Source organism: Pseudophryne corroboree, chromosome 12 (genome assembly GCF_028390025.1).
Source record: "Pseudophryne corroboree isolate aPseCor3 chromosome 12, aPseCor3.hap2, whole genome shotgun sequence".
Lineage (NCBI taxonomy): Eukaryota > Metazoa > Chordata > Amphibia > Anura > Myobatrachidae > Pseudophryne > Pseudophryne corroboree.
In genome coordinates, this window is record NC_086455.1 from 10,783,022 (window position 1) to 10,803,643 (window position 20,622).

General features: G+C 46.4%; 1 protein-coding gene across 3 annotated transcripts in view; it reads left to right on the top strand.

Moving 5' to 3' along the window:
* The window catches only part of LOC134980231 (sodium/potassium-transporting ATPase subunit alpha-2), a 124,697-nt gene that overhangs the window by 89,364 nt on the left and 14,711 nt on the right, over positions 1-20,622 (top strand). For all 3 annotated transcript variants that reach the window (XM_063946960.1, XM_063946962.1, XM_063946961.1), the window contains 12 exons: positions 537-740; positions 2,132-2,245; positions 2,695-2,829; positions 3,138-3,255; positions 7,825-8,093; positions 8,195-8,393; positions 9,249-9,358; positions 10,350-10,484; positions 13,925-14,114; positions 15,398-15,573; positions 16,571-16,707; positions 18,383-18,533. In XM_063946960.1, coding sequence (XP_063803030.1) covers positions 537-740; positions 2,132-2,245; positions 2,695-2,829; positions 3,138-3,255; positions 7,825-8,093; positions 8,195-8,393; positions 9,249-9,358; positions 10,350-10,484; positions 13,925-14,114; positions 15,398-15,573; positions 16,571-16,707; positions 18,383-18,533 — 1,938 coding nt within the window. The remainder of the gene's footprint in view (positions 1-536; positions 741-2,131; positions 2,246-2,694; positions 2,830-3,137; positions 3,256-7,824; positions 8,094-8,194; positions 8,394-9,248; positions 9,359-10,349; positions 10,485-13,924; positions 14,115-15,397; positions 15,574-16,570; positions 16,708-18,382; positions 18,534-20,622) is intronic.

Below are 20,622 nucleotides of genomic sequence, written 5' to 3' on the forward strand. Positions count from 1 at the left end.
ATCTTTCTCCTTCCATGGTCATCACATGACATGCTGAAAGCTGTTAGTCGGTGTGTGTGTGTGTGTGTGTGTGCGTGCGTGCGTGTGTGTGTGTGTTTATAAGCCCTAAAAAGCAATAACTGATGAAAATGTCTGATTTAACCAGAGATAGAGCATTCGTTATTTATCAAAGACTACTGCCATCACTGGCTATTGCAGAGTATAGCAAAAGTTAGATATCACCACACGTACAGCTGTCCTTCTATCACAATCTCTGAAGGACGTTAGTGAGGATTGGGATAGGAAAATTCCTTTATTATGAAAAAAGAGCATTATTTTCATTTATTTTTTTTACAGCAAGTTTTATTTGCTTTCAACATTTTTATTTTTCTATTTTGTTTCTTTTATCAAATTCTAGAAGCGGGTAAAGATGGGCGTAGATAGAAAATCAGTCTTTTCCGTGCAATGTAATAAATAGATCCCTAAATAACTGTAACTGTGCTTCCGTCCGGCGTGGGTGAGGTATAGCCTTTAATTCCCTTTTTTTACACCCACAGGGCCTGACAAACACGCGTGCGGCAGAAGTGCTGGAACAGGACGGGCCGAACGCCCTCACGCCTCCGCCCACCACCCCCGAGTGGGTGAAGTTTTGCCGCCAGTTGTTCGGGGGTTTCTCCATTTTGTTGTGGATCGGTGCCATTCTCTGCTTTCTGGCCTACGGCATACAAATCGCCATGGAGGATGAGCCAATCAATGACAATGTCAGTATAGCGCCTCACGGGAGGCACAGTGCTTATGGGAACCTGTTTTTTTTACGCCATACATGTGAAACGTGACACTTTTGGCAGGGGTGTAACACTCCATAGCTGGGGCCTTCTGATAATATTAAATACTGATTCATAAACCCCAACGATCAACATATAGGGGTCTATTCATGAAGCAGTGAAAAGAGTGAAGTGACAAGGAGAAGTTGCCCATGGCAACCAATCAGCTGGTCTGTATGATTTTATAGTATGCAAATTATAAATGTTACTTCAATGCTGATTGGTTCTTCTCCACTGGCTCACTTTTCCGCAGTTTTCACTGCTTCATGAATAGACCCCTAAGAATACTATGTATATTGTATAATTATTATTATTACATTTTATTTACAAGGCGCCACAAGTGTTTCGCAGCGCCGTACAAAGGACAGTACAGGGAGACAAAACTTAGCATTACAGTAAATAAATAACAGAAATACAGTACAGGTAACACAGAGCAGCACAATTCTCACACATAATACAGCTTAGATGTAAGTAGCGAGGGAGTAATCATCGTTCTACTAGGGGCTGGTGGCCATAGATGGAGATGAGCCTTTACCAGCAGGAGAAAAGGCGGGTGAAGATGGTCTCTGAGTAGGAGAGAGCTGTGAGTGATATGTGTCCAGAAGAGGGCTTTGACAAGAGGGCCCTGCTCTGAAGAGCTAACAATCTAGTGGGGAGGGGAGACAGACAGATGACATGAGGTGCAAGCAAGCGGGAGGTAGCCTGATGGTAGGATGTAAGCAAAGCCGAGATGTTCAAGGCATGAGGCAGGGGGATGGAGGAGCAGCCTCAGGACTAGGTTATGCATCGGAAGGGTAGGCTTTGATGAATAGGTGGGTTTTCAGTGCCCGTTTGAAGCTTTGCAAGGTCGGGGAGAGTCTAATGGAGCCTAATGGAGCGGGGGAGCGCGTTCCACTGAAGGGGTGCAGCACGGGCAAAATCTTGAACTCTAGCATGGGAAGCAGTGACCAGGGACATTTTGAGGAACAAGAGGGAGATTTATCAAGCCTTGGAATGAAATAAAGTGAAGTTGCCCAAACCAATTGTCATTTAGTACAGTTTTTGAAATGACAGAACCTGATTGGTTGCTTTGGTCGACTTACCCACATCAGGTGTGATACATCTCCCCTCACATATTTGAAGCCTGAGGTTGTCCCTGTCACTGATACTACTACAACTGTGGACTATCGTGCTGCACTCTGTTACACGGCTGTCCTGTCAGACTCATCCGCTGGGTACAGAAAACATTGCCTATCTGTAGGGGTAGAGTACTTAACTTACCTTCTACATACTTTTGGTAACTTTCATTTGCTTCACACCAGACCGATATCTCTTGTGCCCTTTCTTAGCTGTACCTGGGCGTAGTCTTAGCCGCCGTCGTTATTGTGACCGGATGCTTCTCTTATTACCAAGAGGCCAAAAGCTCCAAAATCATGGACTCCTTCAAGAAGATGGTGCCCCAGGTAGGTGACACAGCTCCACGGACATTTCCGTTTAGTGCCTATGAATAATCAGAATACGCTGAATGAAAAATAACAGAAACCAAGATATACAGTCATATTACAGGATTTCCCTTTATGACCTCCTTACAGCTCAGAACCACCTGCTGTCCATTACTACTGCTATATAAATGATCTGTACAGAGACCGCTGGGTGAGGGGCGAGATAACGAGGCAGCTGTCTCAAGGCTGCAAGTTTGTTGGGGAAGCAAAATGGATAAAATGAAGTAGAAAGACTATGGTCCGTCCGATTTCTAATAAAGCTCAATAATGGATAGACTGAGTCTTCCAGGGCCGTGTGTCTTGTAGCTTCACACAACAGGGGTTCCACCTACTGGCTTAACAGCGTTATATGTGTTATATATGTGTCCCTTATTGCATTTATAAACGCTTTTTACCCTTTGTCCCTCCAGCAAGCTCTGGTGATCCGCGAGGGAGAGAAGCTGCAGATCAATGCTGAGGCTGTGGTGGTTGGAGATCTGGTGGAGGTGAAAGGGGGAGACCGGGTTCCAGCTGACATCAGGATAATCGGATCCAATAGCTGCAAGGTACAAAGAGTCTGAGTGACATCTATAATATAATAATAACAGGCATATCTACACCGTACCCTGGTGGTAAAGGTTTGGTGCAATGACACTTCCTACTGTAACCTGGAATCAGACCAGACAATACCATCGGGGACACCTTTAGATGACCTGGTATGTTGGTGTGCCCAGTACCAGGGGGCAGAGTGTGGTGCAGAGGAGTGAATGAGGGAGGCTTGCGCTATAGAAATGGATGATCCATATAGAGTGTGAGCTCCTATCTCTCACCTGATATGTGATTATACTAAGCCTTTGATAATACTGTCTGACAGGTGGACAACTCCTCGCTGACCGGAGAGTCAGAGCCGCAGACCCGCTCCCCAGAGTTCACCCATGAAAACCCACTTGAGACCAGGAACATCTCATTCTTCTCAACTAACTGCGTGGAAGGTGGGTATGAGGATGGTATTGCCTGCTCCTAGCACCCGTCACAGCAAGCAGCATGGTCCCATCTGATCTAGTGCCACACTGTTCCCTGATAAGATTCACAGGTAGGATTTTGCCTGGGAGAAGGGGGAGGGGTTTATTACAGCACCGGACACCCATGCAGATCTGGCTGGGGATGAAGATAGGGTCAGTATACTTCTTTTTCTAGTTCCTTGACCCCCCCCCCCCCCCTCCCTAAAAATATAGTTTTGGACATAGTTGACCAAATAGTTGAAATAATTCTTTTTGCTAACATTCAGGCAGCACAAACTACGTCTACTTCTTCTGTGATCACATCCAAGCAGAACATCCCAAATTATTCTCAGATAATAACTAAGCAACACATGTACCACCCCACTACACATGTAACAGCCGGGCAACACATGTATCTTCCCACTACACATGTTACAGCCAGGAAGCACATGCACCTTCCCGATACACATATAACAGCCAGGCAACACATGTACCACCCCACTACACATGTAACAGCCAGGCAACACATGTAACTCCCCACTACACATGTTACAGCCAGGAAGCACATGCACCTTCCCGATACACATATAACAGCCAGGCAACACATGTACCACCCCACTACACATGTAACAGCCAGGCAACACATGTAACTCCCCACTACACATGTTACAGCCAGGAAGCACATGCACCTTCCCGATACACATATAACAGCCAGGCAACACATGTATCTCCCCACTACACATGTTACAGCCAGGAAGCACATGCACCTTCCCAATACACATATAACAGCCAGGCAACACATGTAACTCCCCACTACACATGTAACAGCCAGGCAGCACATGCACCCTCCAGATACACATATAACAGCCAGGCAACACATGTATCTCCCCACTACACATGTTACAGCCAGGAAGCACATGCACCTTCCCAATACACATATAACAGCCAGGCAACACATGTAACTCCCCACTACACATGTTACAGCCAGGAAGCACATGCACCTTCCCAATACACATATAACAGCCAGGCAACACATGTAACTCCCCTCTACACATGTAACAGCTAGGCAGCACATGTACCTCCCCACTACACATGTGATAACAGCCATGCAGCACAATCCCCTCCCTCGTCATCTCTGATAACAGATAAGCAGCACATATAATATAGGAGCCGTCCTCCTCTACTAATCAGCACATGTACCTCCCCACTACACTACACATGTGATAACAGCCAGGCAGCACATGTACCTCCCCACTACACATGTGATAACAGCCATGCAGCACAATCCCCTCCCCCGTCATCACTGATAACAGATAAGCAGCACATATAATATAATATAAGAGTCGTCCTCCTCTACTAATCATCACATGTTGCTCCCCACTACACATGTGATATAAGCCATGCAGCACATGTTCCTCCCCACTACACATGTGATAACAGCCAGGCAGCACAATCCTCTCCCTCTTCATCTCTGATAACAGATAAGCAGCACATATAATATAAGAGCCGTCCTCCTATACTAAGCAGCACATGTTCCTCCCCACGACACATGTGATAACAGCCAAGCAGCACATGTACCTCCCCACTACACATGTGATAACAGCCATGCAGCACAATTCTCTCCCTCGTCATCTCTGATAACAGATAAGCAGCACATATAATAAAGGAGCCATCCTCCTATACTAAGCAGCACATGTTCCTCCCCACTACACTACACATGTGATAACAGCCAGGCAGCACAATCCTCTCCCTTGTCATCTCTGATAACAGATAAGCAGCACATGTAATATAATATAAGAGCCGTCCTCCTCTACTAAGCAACACATGTACCTCCCCACTACACATGTAACAGCCAGGCAATACATGTACCTCCCCACTACACATGTGATAACAGCCAGGCAGCACACGTACCTCCCCACTACACATGTGATAACAGCCATGCAGCACAATACTCTCCCTCGTCATCCCTGATAACAGATAAGCAGCACATGTAATATAAGAGCCGTCCTCCTCTACTAAGCAGCACGTTTCTCCCCACTTCACATGTGATAACAGCCAGGCAGCACATGTACCTCCCCACTACAGTACACATGTGATAACAGCCAGGCAGCACATGTACCTCCCCACTACACGTGATAACAGCCACGCAGCACATGTACCTCCCCACTACACATGTGATAACAGCCACGCAGCACAATCCTCTCCCTCGTCATCTCTGATAACAGATAAGCAGCACATGTAATATAATATAATATAAGAGCCGTCCTCCTCTACTAAGCAACACATGTACCTCCCCACTTCACATGTGATAACAGCCATGCAACATAATCCTCTCCCACGTCATCTCTGATGACAGATAAGCAGCACATGTAATATAAGACATACTTACCGACAATCTGGCAGCCCCCTCCGGGAGGAGGCAGCCGGGTCGGAGCAGCAGGGGTGTGGAGATACGGCTTGATGACGCTTAGGGGCGGGGTTGGGGGCATGGCTGCACGATCACGTCATCGTGGCCCCGCCCCCTGTCTAGCAATGCCGTTAATATTGGCATTGCAAGGCAGGGGGCGGGGCCAGGATGACGCAAATCATGTCATCTGACTCCCGGACCGCGCACTTTGAACTGCGCCGGCGGGGGTTATGTAGGTGATGCGGGTGGGTTGCGGCTGGTGGGCACTCGTCCGGGAGACTTGCCTTTTCTTCCGGGGGGCCGGGAGCGCCACCCGATTTTCGGGAGCCTCCCGGCCATTCAGGGAGAGTAGGTAAGTATGATATAAGAGCCGTCCTCCTCTACTAAGCAGCGCATGTTCCTCCCCACTACACATGTGATAACAGCAAGCAATACATGTACCTCCCCACTACACATGTGATACAGCCAGGCAGCACATGTACTTCCCCACTACACATGTGATAACAGCCACGCAACATAATCCTCTCCCACGTCATCTCTGATAACAGATAAGCAGCACGTGTAATATAAGAGCCGTCCTCCTCTACTAAGCAGCACATGTTCCTCCCCACTACACTACACATGTGATAACAGCCAAGCAACACATGTACCTCCCCACTACACATGTGATAACAGCCATGCAGCACAATCCCCTCCCTCCTCATCTCTGATAACAGATAAGCAGCACATATAATATAAGAGCCGTCCTCCTCTACTAAGCAGCACATGTTCCTCCACACTAATGTTCTGATAAGAAACACTGAGTATAATAAAATCTACTGTAAAATAAAAGTTAGGCAACACTAGTTCTCCACGTCGTATTTGTTACCAGCCGTATAACATAAGCCTGTCAGTGCTTGCCCTAGGTAATATTTGGTCCTGTGCAGCTATGTAAATGAATGTGATTATCTCTGTCAGTGTCCTGTATCTGATGTGTGGAAACATCTGCAGCACTTGGCTGCAGTCACTATGCGTGGGGCATAGCTACATATTAATCACGGGGCGGATGATCTCACAGCGGCAGGTGCCTGCTCTATAGAGAGGCTGCTCCGCAGCCCAGAGGGGGTCACACAGTGGATGTTATTCTGTCTCTCTGCAGCCTGAGGAATAGGACTCTCTGTATTTATGTTACCAGTGGGGGGGGGAACTGATTCAATTGCTTACCAGCCAAAAAAGTCTCCATTTCAAAAGAGTGCTGCTTTATAAAGCGGGGGATGTGTGGAGATGGCGGACACGGCTGAAATGCATAGCACGGTACAATACCCAGACACTGACTAAATATAGCTCCCACATTGGCTACTGCAGTATCCTCCTTACTGGTCTTTGACCCCTATAATGTACTGCGATAAGACTGACCTTCCTCACAAAATGCTCTGCCCTCAGTCCTTACACTGGCTGACATAAAGCCATAAACGACATACATCTCTCCTCTTATCACATGATATCTCCCCATTCACCCCCTCTACCCCGTCTCCCACCCACACTCATTAACGGCTCCTAATCCCGGTGACAGGACTTTATCAGCCTGCACCTACTCTGTGGAATGCCCTCCCTCACACAACAAGACTCTCCTCTAGTCTCCAATCCTTCAAGCGTTCCCCAAAAACGTACCTATTCTTCAGGCAGCTGATCTAATTCCTTACCACTCTCTTTACCTCATTAGTCTATTATACACATACTTTCCTTTTGCTGGTGAACAAGTTTGATGAACCCCTTATTGCCGCAATTTATCCACCCAAGGAAAATAAAGCAGGCCCAGAGCGGGAAGGGTGAGCACATAAGCCCATGCGTATATAGGGTAAAGCCAGAAAAAGGCCTAACACTCGTTTTCGTGTGAGCTACTCGCTCTTTAATAAATCAGCCTCAAGGTGATCACACACAGGCCAAATCCTACCACTTCAGTGACCGGAAAGTCATTTAATTTGGGACACCCAGATACGTGCCAAATCCAGTAAGTCCAACCATTCGTGTCACTGATCACATTTCACTTCACTGTTGCTGGGGATAAAGAGATAGACCACCATTACATCGTGAAATATGGTACTCAAATGGATTAAAGCAAAGAAAATAGGAGAATCCCCTTATATTGCTCATTTTCTCTTCTTTACTTATAGGGACAGCCCGGGGTATTGTCATAGCCACAGGAGACCGCACTGTAATGGGCCGCATCGCCACGTTGGCTTCAGGCCTGGAAGTAGGCCGCACACCTATCGCCACGGAGATAGAACACTTTATTCACATCATTACCGGAGTGGCGGTCTTCCTAGGAGTCTCATTTTTTGTCCTATCCCTCATTCTTGGGTACTCCTGGTTGGAAGCTGTTATCTTCCTGATTGGAATTATTGTAGCCAATGTGCCAGAAGGTCTCCTGGCCACAGTCACGGTAAGGTTTCACCACCTATGGATCAGCTGTGGTCAACAGGAACCAGCATGGCAGTTGCTTCTGTCCATCTATTAAGGCTGTGATATCTCCTTTTCCCAAAGGTGTGTTTGACCCTAACGGCAAAGAGGATGGCCCGTAAAAATTGCCTGGTGAAGAACCTGGAGGCTGTAGAGACCCTGGGCTCCACCTCAACCATCTGCTCTGACAAGACAGGAACCTTGACCCAGAACCGAATGACCGTGGCTCACATGTGGTTTGACAACCAAATCCACGAGGCGGACACCACTGAGGACCAGTCAGGTTCGACAGGATTGATTCATTCATTTCGATTGAAACCAGGATGAAGTTCTCGCTATCCCCTATTACATTATTGTGATTGGCTGTCTCAACCGTCATCCAGGACAGGCTGACAGCCAATTGTAATAAAGCAAGAAAGGGGGTGGAGCTGACAACTGGTAGCAGGGGAGATGGTTGTCAATAAACAGCTTAAACGAAGTCAGAAGGAATCTGCAAAAGGCTGGCAGCCATCTTACAGCCGATAATTCTTTATATAGTGTGATATTTCATATTTCTGCTGATCTGTTAAGCGCTTGGATTGTTTATCTAAACCTACAGTAATATTAGTGTCGTCTAGCAAAAAGCCACTAAGATACACAACTGCCGTGTTACAGGCTGTGTTTGAAACGCAGTTAGGAGCTGATTGGCTGCTACTTTATCTCTCTCCACTTTATCAATCTCCAAGGCTCCATACATCTGCCCAAGTTCTAGCTGTTGTTGTAAGTAGCATGAATGGCATTAAGTTGCCCTGGGCAACTTCCTTACTTGTCCATTCCTCCACTCTTAGAAAGCTTGATGCCTCTCCCTCATATCTTGCCTATAAAGCAGAGGTTCTCAAACTCAGTCCTCGGGAGCCCACACAGTGCATGTTTTGCAGGTAACCCAGCAGGTGCACAGGTGTATTAATTACTCACTGACACATTTTAAAAGATCCACAGGTGGAGCTAATTATTTCACTTGCGATTCTGTGAGGAGACCTGCAAAACATGCATTGAGTGGGCCCCCAAGGACCGAGTTTGAGAACCTCTGCTATAAAGTGTTGCGTTTGTCTATGACAGTCACAATCCCTGACAATAGGCTTTATGTTGTGTTTTTTAGGAACCACATTTGACAAACGATCCCCCACCTGGACCTCGCTGTCTCGGATTGCTGGTCTTTGTAACCGCGCTGTTTTTAAAGTTGGCCAAGACAAAATTCCTATTTCCAAGGTGAGTTAGTGACTGTGCTTGTTGAAGCCATTTAATTCATTATACGGATCAGGAGGCGAGCGGTGGTCCCGTCATACCCTGACCGGTCACCACACATCTCCAGGGCCTCATCGAGCTCACCAGATGTGAGGTCACAGGCTGGGTGCTACCAGCTACACCTGGCCAAAAATAAAAAATAAAACCTCCCCCACTGCCATACCCTGGAGCAGGAGTGGGCAACCCCCTAGCTGCAGTTGAACCACACCCTCCTGACCCTTTGCCAAAATTGCTGGATGGTCATATCATACAACCCATTAAGAACCTAACAATCTGGCTGGACCATTATGCAATAGGTAGCACCTATCCTTGTGTATCAATGTCTACTTCTCTATAGAGTGTAAGCTTGCGAGCAGGGCCTTCCTACCTCTATGTCTGTCTGTTATTACCCAGTTTTGTTCAATAACTGTTGTTCTAATTGTAAAGCGCAATGGAATATGCTGCGCTATATAAGAAACTGTTAATAAATAAATAAATCCCAGCATGCCCTGAAAGCAAAACTGTGGCAGGGCTTGCTGGAATGTGTACTCAGCTCTCCACACGGCAAGAGCGATCTTAGGCTGCGGCCTATGGCCTAGGTCCCAAAAGTATTCAGTGTTTATGAGAGGTCATGTGCCATCTCTATGTGATCAAAGGGGCAGATGTACCAAACCTTCTAAACAGCTCAAGTGGAGAAGTTGCCCATTGTAACCAATCAGCTTCTACCTAGCATTTTATAGAATGTTCTAGATATATGGTAGCTAGAATTTAATTAGTTGCTATGGGCAACATCTACAATGGTCCCCATTAGAAGGTGTGATACATCTCCCCCGAGTCCAGATATCCAAACCACCGAGACCCAGTTGGCTGCATCATTGACCATTATTGGTTGTTATTCAGTGGTCCTATACTTCTAATTATATAGGACTCTAGAAATGCAGCGTATAATGATCACTGTCACAATGTTCTTGTACAGAGAGACACTGCAGGGGATGCATCAGAGTCGGCTCTTCTCAAGTGCATCGAGCTGTCCTGTGGCCCTGTAAGGAAGATCAGAGACCGAAATCCAAAAGTGGGCGAAATCCCATTTAACTCCACCAACAAATATCAGGTGAGAACAGCATTTGGTATTATTCAATGCAGGGTAGACTGGTAGAAAACAGATCCTCAGTGTTCCGTTCATTGTAGAAACACTGAGACTGTTGATGTATGTTTAAACCAAGCTGGATTCATGGCATCGAACTTGTTCACTTGTGATTTGGTGTCAAGGCTGTTGCAGTTGGGAATTGAAAGTCATGTGGCATGAGTGTTTTGAACATAAAGCAAGCCAGGTTCAATGAATTGACCATCCAACAGGCTCAATGACCATCAAACATGCTTAAAGACCATCCAACAGGCTCGATGACCATCCAACAGGCTTGATAACTATCCAACAGGCTCAATGACCATCCAACAGTCTTGATGACCATCCAACAAGCTCAATAACTATCCAACAGGCTAAATTACTATCTAATAGGTGCAATGACCATCCAACAGGAGCGATGGTCATCCAACAGGCTCTATGACCATGCAACAGGCTCAATGACCAACCAACAGGCTCAATGACCAACCAACAGGCTCAATGAGCAACCAACAGGCTCAAAGACCATCAAACAGGGTCAATGACCATGCAAGAGGGTCAGTGACCATTCAATAGTTCAAGAATAATTTTCAAAACAGCTTGAGCCTCTCTATTGTGCAGTTAACATTTCTGTCTTTTTGTGCGTGTTTACGTACAGTATTTCCCTCACCAGCTAGTAGACTAGGATTTAGGTATGTACTCACCTTTACACTTTGAGGACAAGCACCATCTCTACTACGGTTTAGTATGAAATACCTACAATCAAAATCTAGACGGTCAAAATACCGACAAGGACAAAGTCCAGACAAAGTAAAAAAAAACGACATTTAAAATGACAACATGTCAAAAAGTCAACACAAGTTTTCATTGTGTTTCCCATGTGTATGTCAACATAGGTCGACATGGACACCGTATAAGTGTACCGTGTCCCCTAGGGCGCGGTGTCTCGCTGCGCTTGGCACACTATTATATTCCTCCCTCCAGGTCCACTGGGATGGTAAAGTTTGAAAAAGTCAGTTTTTTTTTGACCTGTCGACATTTTAAATGTCTGTATTATGACCTTGTCGGTATTTTAATTTAACTGGCGGTATTTTGACTATGTTTGGATTTTGACCTCGTCGGTCAATGGTTGTCGTTATTTAGCCCGTCGGTATTTTGATTGTAGATAAATTGACCGCATCCCCTCTGCTAACTGGAACTATACAGCCTGTTCATGGTCTATTGAGGACATTATGAAACAAGGTGAACTGGGAATATGCGGTGCTATTAATAGGAGCCAATCAGATACTTGCTCTAATTTTCCTTTACAATTTACAAAATAAAATGCAAATATGAGTCTGAAGAGTTACTACGGTCAGACACCTTTTTACAATGCAGCAGATTTCATAAATGTACCTGAGTATGGTCAAATCTGAAAAAAACAAAACAAAAAACTATCTATAGTAAGGTGTACATGAGATAAGGGCCCTCATTCCGAGTTGTTCGCTCGCTAGCGGCTTTTAGCAGCATTGCACACGCTAGGCCGCCGCCCTCTGGGAGTGTATCTTAGCTTAGCAGAATACAGAACGAAAGATTAGCAGAACTGCTACTAAATAATTATTTGCAGTTTCTGAGTAGCTCCAGACCTACTCCTAGACTGCGATCACTTCAGTCTGTTTAGTTCCTGGTTTGACGTCACAAACACGCCCTGCGTTCGGCCAGCCACTCCCCCGTTTCTCCAGCCACTCCTGCGTTTTTACCTGGCACGCCTGCGTTTTTTAGCACACTCCCTGAAAACGCTCAGTTTCCGCCCATAAACACCCACTTCCTGTCAATCACACTACGCTCACTCGAGCGATGAAAAAACGTCGCTCGAGCTTGTGTAAATCTCCAAAGTTTTGTGTGAAAGTACTTAGCGCATGCGCATTTTTGCCGTTTTTTTACTTAATCGCTGCACTGCGAAAATCGGCAGCGAGCGATCAACTCGGAATGACCCCCAATGTACGTCCCACTCTGATTCACTATAGATCACAAGGACTGGGTGTTACCAGGGAGCTCAGTGGTGTCCTGGTGAATTAGACATGTGTGTACAGGCTTGGACTGGCCCACAGGGGTACAGGGGAATCCACCCGTGGGCCATACTGCCTGGGGGCCCACCTCCTGCTCTAAGGATCAGGTTCCAGACTGTGCACTTGAATTATACATTATACATATGTTACCTTATACTGGACTATTGTGTATTCACCACGGTGCATTGCTGTTATTACTCTGGTACATTATCATGCATGCAGCAGCTGAATTTACTGTATATATTTATGAAGGGGCCCAGACGTTGCACCCTCTAATGGTTAGTTAAACCAATGAGGTGGCAGGCCACACCCCCTCTGCAAACTGACCACACCCCTAAACATGGGCCCCTACCACTGCATTCCCCCGGTGGGCCCTACATGCCCCAGGTCGACACTGAGTGTGTGTGACAAGGAATGACCTGAGAGTATGTGAGGGAGATCATCATTGCAATGCAGACCTCTCATTCTTCAGGGGGGAAATGTATCAAACCTTCTAAAGAGAACAAATGGAGGAATTTCTCACAGCCAGAGCCATTCTGAGGTTTTTTTTAGCAGTGCCACCACCAAGTCCGCCGGTCCCTAGAGTGGCACCACCACCGCCCCACGGCACCTGCTTAGGCTTGTAGGGTACCCAGCCAGTGGAGGTAAAGACGCTCCATGCAGTGCTCCTTGTCCTGGTGCTCACAGCACCCAATCTCATTAAAGCAAACATTTTAGAGAACGTAAAAGATATATGATATCTAGAATCTGGTTGCTATGGCAACACGTCCACTTTTTGATACACCTCCCCCCAAAATGCAGAGAGATTTGCGGTAGGGGCGTCCCAGCTCATATCTAAATTGCAGTGTAAAAAACACAGAAGCTTAGATAAGTCTTCCCCATGGACCATCACTGGCCGTGATACAAGGACCCTACGGAGAGCCGGGGATCTGCAAACATCAGACCGATTCATGTTCTATTAATGACTGCTCCCTAGTCGCTCTGCGTACTGGTTCTGAGAACATGGATAAAAGCCGAATGTATTATCCCTCCCCTGACTTGCAGCCCAGAGCTCATTAATGTCAGAACGAGCTTTATATCTCGTTATGCTTCATACCTCGGCAGCGCCGCACAACGTAAAGGCCCAGGAGGCCAACGAGGCAGCCACTGGTGCGGTGAGACATATAGGGAAGAGCAAATGACAGCAATTAAAACACCATTAAAACCTGCTGCGCATAAATCGTATAAACGGGATTTATTGGCGTGATGCTTTGTGTGTTCATAAGATAGTAATACATGATTTATGTACAGGAGCCAGGGTATGTGTCTTCTGCTGGTGCTGAGGAGGGTTCCGAGCTATGTGGGTGACAGAACAGTGATTGATCTTCTCTCTAACGTCCACAGCTGTCTATTCACGAGCGAGAGGACAGTCCGGACAGTCACCTTCTGGTGATGAAGGGGGCTCCAGAAAGGATCCTGGACAGGTGTTCCAGCATCATGATGCACGGGCAGGAGCAGCCGCTGGACGAGGAGATGAGAGACGCCTTCCAAAATGCCTACTTTGAACTTGGAGGGCTGGGAGAGCGAGTATTAGGTGGGTCGCCAGCTGCCATTTCTGGGTTTGTGTATGCAGCCCATAATTGCCTTAAATCCCACTACGAATTTTCAGACAGTCCCCCGCACCCATGGAAGAGTGTCCCATCTCACGCATCCCGCCCGCTTCAGGATCAGGAGATCACACAGTGAATTGCGGCGCTGTATGGCGGCGGCGGAGCTAAATGACATACATTGGCATCATTTAGATCCGCCCCCTCCCCGCAGACCCGCGAATCACAGCATTTTGGGGCCTAGTGATGTGCAGCCTGGTCCCGCCCCTACAGTGACAAGCAGCGCCTCCTCTCCAGGCTTCTCCCGTACAGTAGGGATATCCATCGGTGTGTTTACCATCAACGGTTACCTTCCATGGTAAGATGGCAAGTAACCATCAATGGTTACACACTATGCAATGGATGACCATCGATGGTCCCACCACCTGATGGTCATCCCTGTTCTTTCACTGATTGGCTACAGAACCTTGGGGTGGGGCTTCGTAGGTGTCAGCGGGGCGAAGCTATGCTTGTAGATATATAAAAAGTAAAACAAAAACAAAAAAACACAACATCAGGTGGTTCTGTACCATCGATGGCGGGAAACCATCATCTATAAGCCATCGATGATTTGGAAACATTAATGATTGGTGGCGACTTCTACTAGAGAGGAGTTTTTAAATGTAGGTAAGTATGATGCAGCCCTGGGAAGATGTGCTGGGACTTATAGTACCATAACAGCTGAATAAATGTGTAAACAGTGTATCATTCCATTTAACATGTGACGAATCCTCTGTTGTGGTAGTTCGGCCACTTGGGAGAACTCTTGCAAGGAGTCAAGTGATGCCTCATTTAACTCTGGACAGCAAACAAAGGGCCTAATTCAGACCTGATCGCAGCAGCAAATTTGTTAGCTAATGGGCAAAACCATGTGCACTGCAGGTGGGGCAGATGTAACATGTGCAGAGAGAGTTAGATTTGGGTGGGTTATATTGTTTCTGTGCAGGGTAAATACTGGCTGCTTTATTTTTACACTGCAATTAAGATTTCAGTTAGAACACACCCCACCCAAATCTAACTCTCTCTGCACATGTTACATCTGCCCCACCTGCAGTGCACATGGTTTTACCCATTAGCTGACAAATTTGCTGCTGCAATCAGGTCTGAATTAGGCCCAAAATACAGTCATGGAAAGTTACTGAAATACTTCTTGGCACTATACAGATTGCGGGGATAACGTCTGGGATATAGACCCCTGTTCATTGTTGGTCTCTTCCATCTTTTCCCCCAGGGTTCTGTCACAGTTACTTGCCTGCGGAGAATTTCCCACGGGGATTCAAGTTTGACACAGAGGAACTCAACTTCCCCATCACCAACCTGTGCTTCATAGGCCTGATCTCTATGATTGACCCCCCCAGGGCCGCTGTACCGGACGCCGTTGGAAAGTGTCGCAGTGCCGGGATTAAGGTAACTTTTGTCGCCACCTTCAGCCCTCATTATTTTCCAGGCTGATGTGTGTATCTCCAGTGCCCTTTTATCCAACAACAGATAAACTGGATTATGGACCTCATTCAGCAAGGATTGCAATCCTTTCAATTGCACGCAGAGGACCGCCCATCGCAGGGCAAGAAAGCCCAGCCCAGCATGCTATCCACCGCCCACCAACTGTGATCACGCTGTAATTGCAATCGCGCTGCAATTACAGCATGGTCGCAGAAACTGTGGATGCCTCCTGCCGGTGCAACTTGGCTGCGACGGCAGGAGTCCCACCATCATTTTATTTTCGATCGGAGCCGCCCCGAAAACGCGGCCGACACCACCGTTTCCCAAGTGCCGCCCCGAAAATGCTCCATTACCACTCTGCGAACGCCTCTGCCTGTCAGTCAGGCAGAGGCGTTCGCAATTAATGCGATCCAATCGCATTAACTGCTTGCGCAGGACAGGACGTGTGCACAACAGGGCCTTCTCAAAAATTGTGGTCGCATCGACCTGAATCAGCCCCTGTGGCACATTTGTGTATATGCAGCAGTAAGCGGATCACATCACTCCCTGCTTCTAAGATCACCTTTGATCATTTTGGCTGAAGCAGTCTTAAGAAAGACTTAGAAATCTGAGACTATAGGTTCAATAAAAATATTTTTTATTGTTACCATTAAAATGTTTTCATTATTATTTTTGAAAAATTGTCACTTTTGTGAATTTGGTCCAGTTGGCTCCGCAGAGGCGTGGCCTGTAAGCCCCACCCCCGAGTGACTAACCTGTGTTCATATATGAAGGGTGGCGGTGCATACGTCTTGTTTGCAATAATTAAGAAAGATCTAAGTTGAGATCCGGCTACAGGGAGTGCATTCGTTCAACCCTTGGTGACCACGGCCCAATCTGTGTCACTGTATCACACTCACAGCTCTGTGGCAGAATGTGACAGCTCCCAGGTACAATCATTCTGCTCCCTGCTGTCTTCTAGGTCATCATGGTAACAGGAGACCATCCAATTACTGCCAAAGCCATTGCCAAGGGTGTTGGCATCATCTCCGAGGGGAATGAGACAGTGGAAGACATTGCAGCTCGTCTTAACATCCCCGTAAACCAAGTAAACCCCAGGTAAGGCTTTCCCGTGCTACTACCGGGACTGGCCGCAAAGGAAATACGACTGAAGGTAAAATATTGCCAGGCTAAAATTTTATAGCCACCTGAAATCCTCGTAATCCAGGAAACATTGCGCCAATATGGCAAGTAAACCAAAAATGTAAGTTGCAATACAATGCAAGGCCACCATGTGTCAACGTAGAGTCCTCCCACTAAAACTGCCACCATCATCATTTTACTTACAGGCACCACAAAGCTCTGCAGTGCCGGTCTGCCGGCATACTAAACCATACCAAAAACAAAGCATACATAGCGCTAGAATGCCCAAGCAGTCAATGGCTGCCAGTGTTTGCTGGGACTTGTAGTTCCTCTACAGTACTTAATGATTTTCTGACTTTCAACTGTCCCCACTCAGAGGCTGCCCAGATTATTCTGTGCTCTTCAGTAATGTCACCACTCACTACTGACATATTGAACATTGGTGTCTCACACTGCAGGTCTCCCCTGTTATAGGTAGACCAGTCCAGCATGGCATAGGTGGGTGCTATCTCAAAATACGCATGCAGCGCCCATACGCTAAGCCAGTCCCTTTATGCCAAATAGCTGTAGACCTCATAATAACCTGACTTCTCTGTTACATTTAATGGTTCCTCATTGACTAAATGTTTGATGTATGCAACTGTATTAGTGGTGTTGCAGCAGCGCCACCTTGTGGCAAAGATTAATTATTACATGATGCTAAAAAGTGAGGGACCCATTTGTTAAATGTAGAGTATCTGGGAGCTAGAAAATGTTTTATTTTACACAATATTTTATAATACGAATTAGAGGATGACTTTTGGTTTAATAAATAAATAAAAATAAAAGCTTTATACATAGAAATACCTTTTTACTCAACAGAAAACAGTACCTGTCTTCACTAACAGTTGACGTTGAAGCTTTGATATACAGGCCCCATAATATCTATCTATTTTATTTATTTTTTATTTATTAACAGTTTCTTATATAGCGCAGCATATTCCGTTCTGCTTTACAATTGGAACAACAGTAATAGAACAGAACTGGGTAAAAACAGACAGACATAGAGGTAGGAGGGCCCTGATCGCAAGCTTACACTCTATAGGGAAATAGGCATAGATACACAAGGATAGATGCTACCTATTGCATGATGGTCCACCAGATTGCAAAGGCTCTTAATGGGCTGTATAATATGGTCACTCAGCAATGTTGGCCAAGGGTCAGGAGGATGTGAAAGTGAAGAAAGACAAAATATGTGAGGTTATGTGTGGACTGTACAGAGGGGTGTAGTAAGGCTGATCGGCGGTCTCCTGACCGCCGGTCAGCTTACCGACGCCAGGATCCCGGCAGCATACCGACGCCGGGATCCCGGCGGGGAGGGGCGAGTGCAGCAAACCCCATGCCGACCATCGGGACAGTGACCCGTCGGGCTGGTGGAGCAGGTCATGTGACTGTCGGTCAGCTGACCGGCGGTCACATGAATACCACCCGTACAGAGAATTGGAGATTGTACATCAAGATTTGTTAGACTTAGATAGACATTCCGAGAAATATGTCAGTGTGCACCGAGCAAAAAGTAGAGGCGAGCGTTTCACCCTCAGCTGGGAAATTCTGTCTGTGATATTAGATTACCAGTAAATGATCCCACTTTTAACTTTCTATCACTTGGCAGAGAGGCGAAGGCTTGTGTTGTTCACGGCTCCGATCTGAAGGACATGACCTCAGAACAGCTGGACGACCTGCTGAAGAACCACACAGAGATTGTATTTGCCCGCACCTCACCGCAGCAGAAGCTGATCATCGTGGAGGGCTGTCAGAGACAGGTACAGCCAATACCCATCTTCTCATGGACTCCCCATTATCTGGGACCACAACAGTCATTTTCCTTATTACTATTTCAAATTAATAATAGTGCCGGTATTATCCTATGACTATGGGGCTAATTCAGACTGGATCGCTGCAGCGGCAGCGATCGCAGTCTGAATCTTTTTGTGGAGTGCGCACCCCGGGAGCCCAGTGAGATCAGGGCTGCGATCGCATCTGTCTGATTGACAGATATAGGCGAAGCGGGAGGGGGCGTGCCAACGGCGTTAGAACGCCGTTGGCGGGGCGCGCTCCGGACAACGGAGGCGTGTCCAGACTGTTGGAGGGGCGGGCCGCAGCAGCTGTGTGACGTCACACGCAGCCGCTGCAACCCGAGACGCAGCCAGTAGATCCCTGCCAAAGCGCGGAGCTGCGCTGGCAGGGAGCTACTCACCAGTTACAAAAGCATAGCCGCCATGCAATGCTTTTGCACCCGTGCGGGGGGAGGGGGGAGGGGAGTAGAGCTTGACTTGCGGGGCGGACTAGCCCTGTGCTGGGCGTCCCCCCACATGTCAGAGTAACTGATCGTAGATGTGGTAAATTTAGTACATCTACAATCAACTCTGGATTACCTCCTATATTATAAAACCATCGCTTATCGCCATGCCGCTTGCCAGTGCTGTCCAAGTATTTACACGAACAGGGGCGGTGTTCATATAGAATACCAAGGTGTGCGTCGGAGCCACATGCTGAATGCCAAATAAAGGTATAGGACAAAGAGGTGGTATGGAACCTGGAGGGATAAAGCTATACCAGCTATGGCATGCACTTAAATGAGGCAGACATACTTACTGATGATAGTAAAAATAAACTAGTAAATAATGGAAGATATAGATAATAATATATGTGTGGGTTTGGGTTAGATGAGGCCTGTATTGTGGTGAGGGCAAATACAGTAAAATAATTCAAGAATGCATGAGGGGAACATATTCTGATTGTTAAGATTTAATATATTTAGGAATACGGTAATAAACAAATATATAGAGCTCACTGGAATGATCATTGTATTGTACAGTATATCAATATTTCAGTCACTAGGATGCTCTCTGTACTGTACATAAATATTCAGTCACTGGGATGCTCTCTGTACTGTACATAAATATCTAGAATGCTTTGAGTATTGTACAGAGGTCACTAGAATGTTCTCTGAATTGCGTAGAGGCAGCTCCGGTCCTAGGCATAGGCAAACTAGCCAATTGCCTAGGGCATTTGGAATGCCTAGGGATACAAGCAGATTCTGCTGATTAAAATGATATGTGGCATGCCTATACCCTGTGTGTGACTGCGGCTGTATCTGCATACGAAATGCTACGTTACAGTGTATTCCTGGAAATCACTGTAACGTAACATTTTGTATGCAGATACAGCCACAGTCGCACACAGAATATAGGCATGCAGCATATCATTTTAATCAGCAGAAGCTGCTTGTGCATCCTAGTCACATAGCAATGAAAATAAGACGCATTTTCTGCAAAAAAAGGCGCCCAATGAACCGGAGCTGTATGGCATATTGAGGCAAGATTTATGAGGACACATCTGTATCCAAGCAGAGGGAGAGGTCACAGTGTTAGCAGCAGTGTGAGTGCTGTGTGTGGATGGGTTTGTTGTGCATTAGTGTTCGGCATATGTGTAAGGGGCATTATGTGTGTCATGTGTATAAATGCATTAATAATGTGCAACATATATGTAAGGGGCATTATGCGTGTCATTATGTGTATAAGGGAATTAATAAAGGTTGGTATAATGTGTAAGGTGCATTATATTTATAAGGACATTATTGTGTGTCATGTGTAAGGGGCATTACTGTGTGGTATTATGTGTATAAATGCATTACTAATGTGTGGCATTATGTGTATAAGGTGCTCTACTGTGTGGTGTAATGTATAGAAAGGGCACTACTGTGTGGTGTAATGTGAATAAAGAGCAATATAGTGTGGTGTAATGTGCATAAGAAGCAATTCAGTGTGGTGTAATGTGAATAAGGGACACTACTGTAATGAGTAACGTATAAAAGGTAAAGTGGTACTACTGTGTGATGTAACGTGAAGA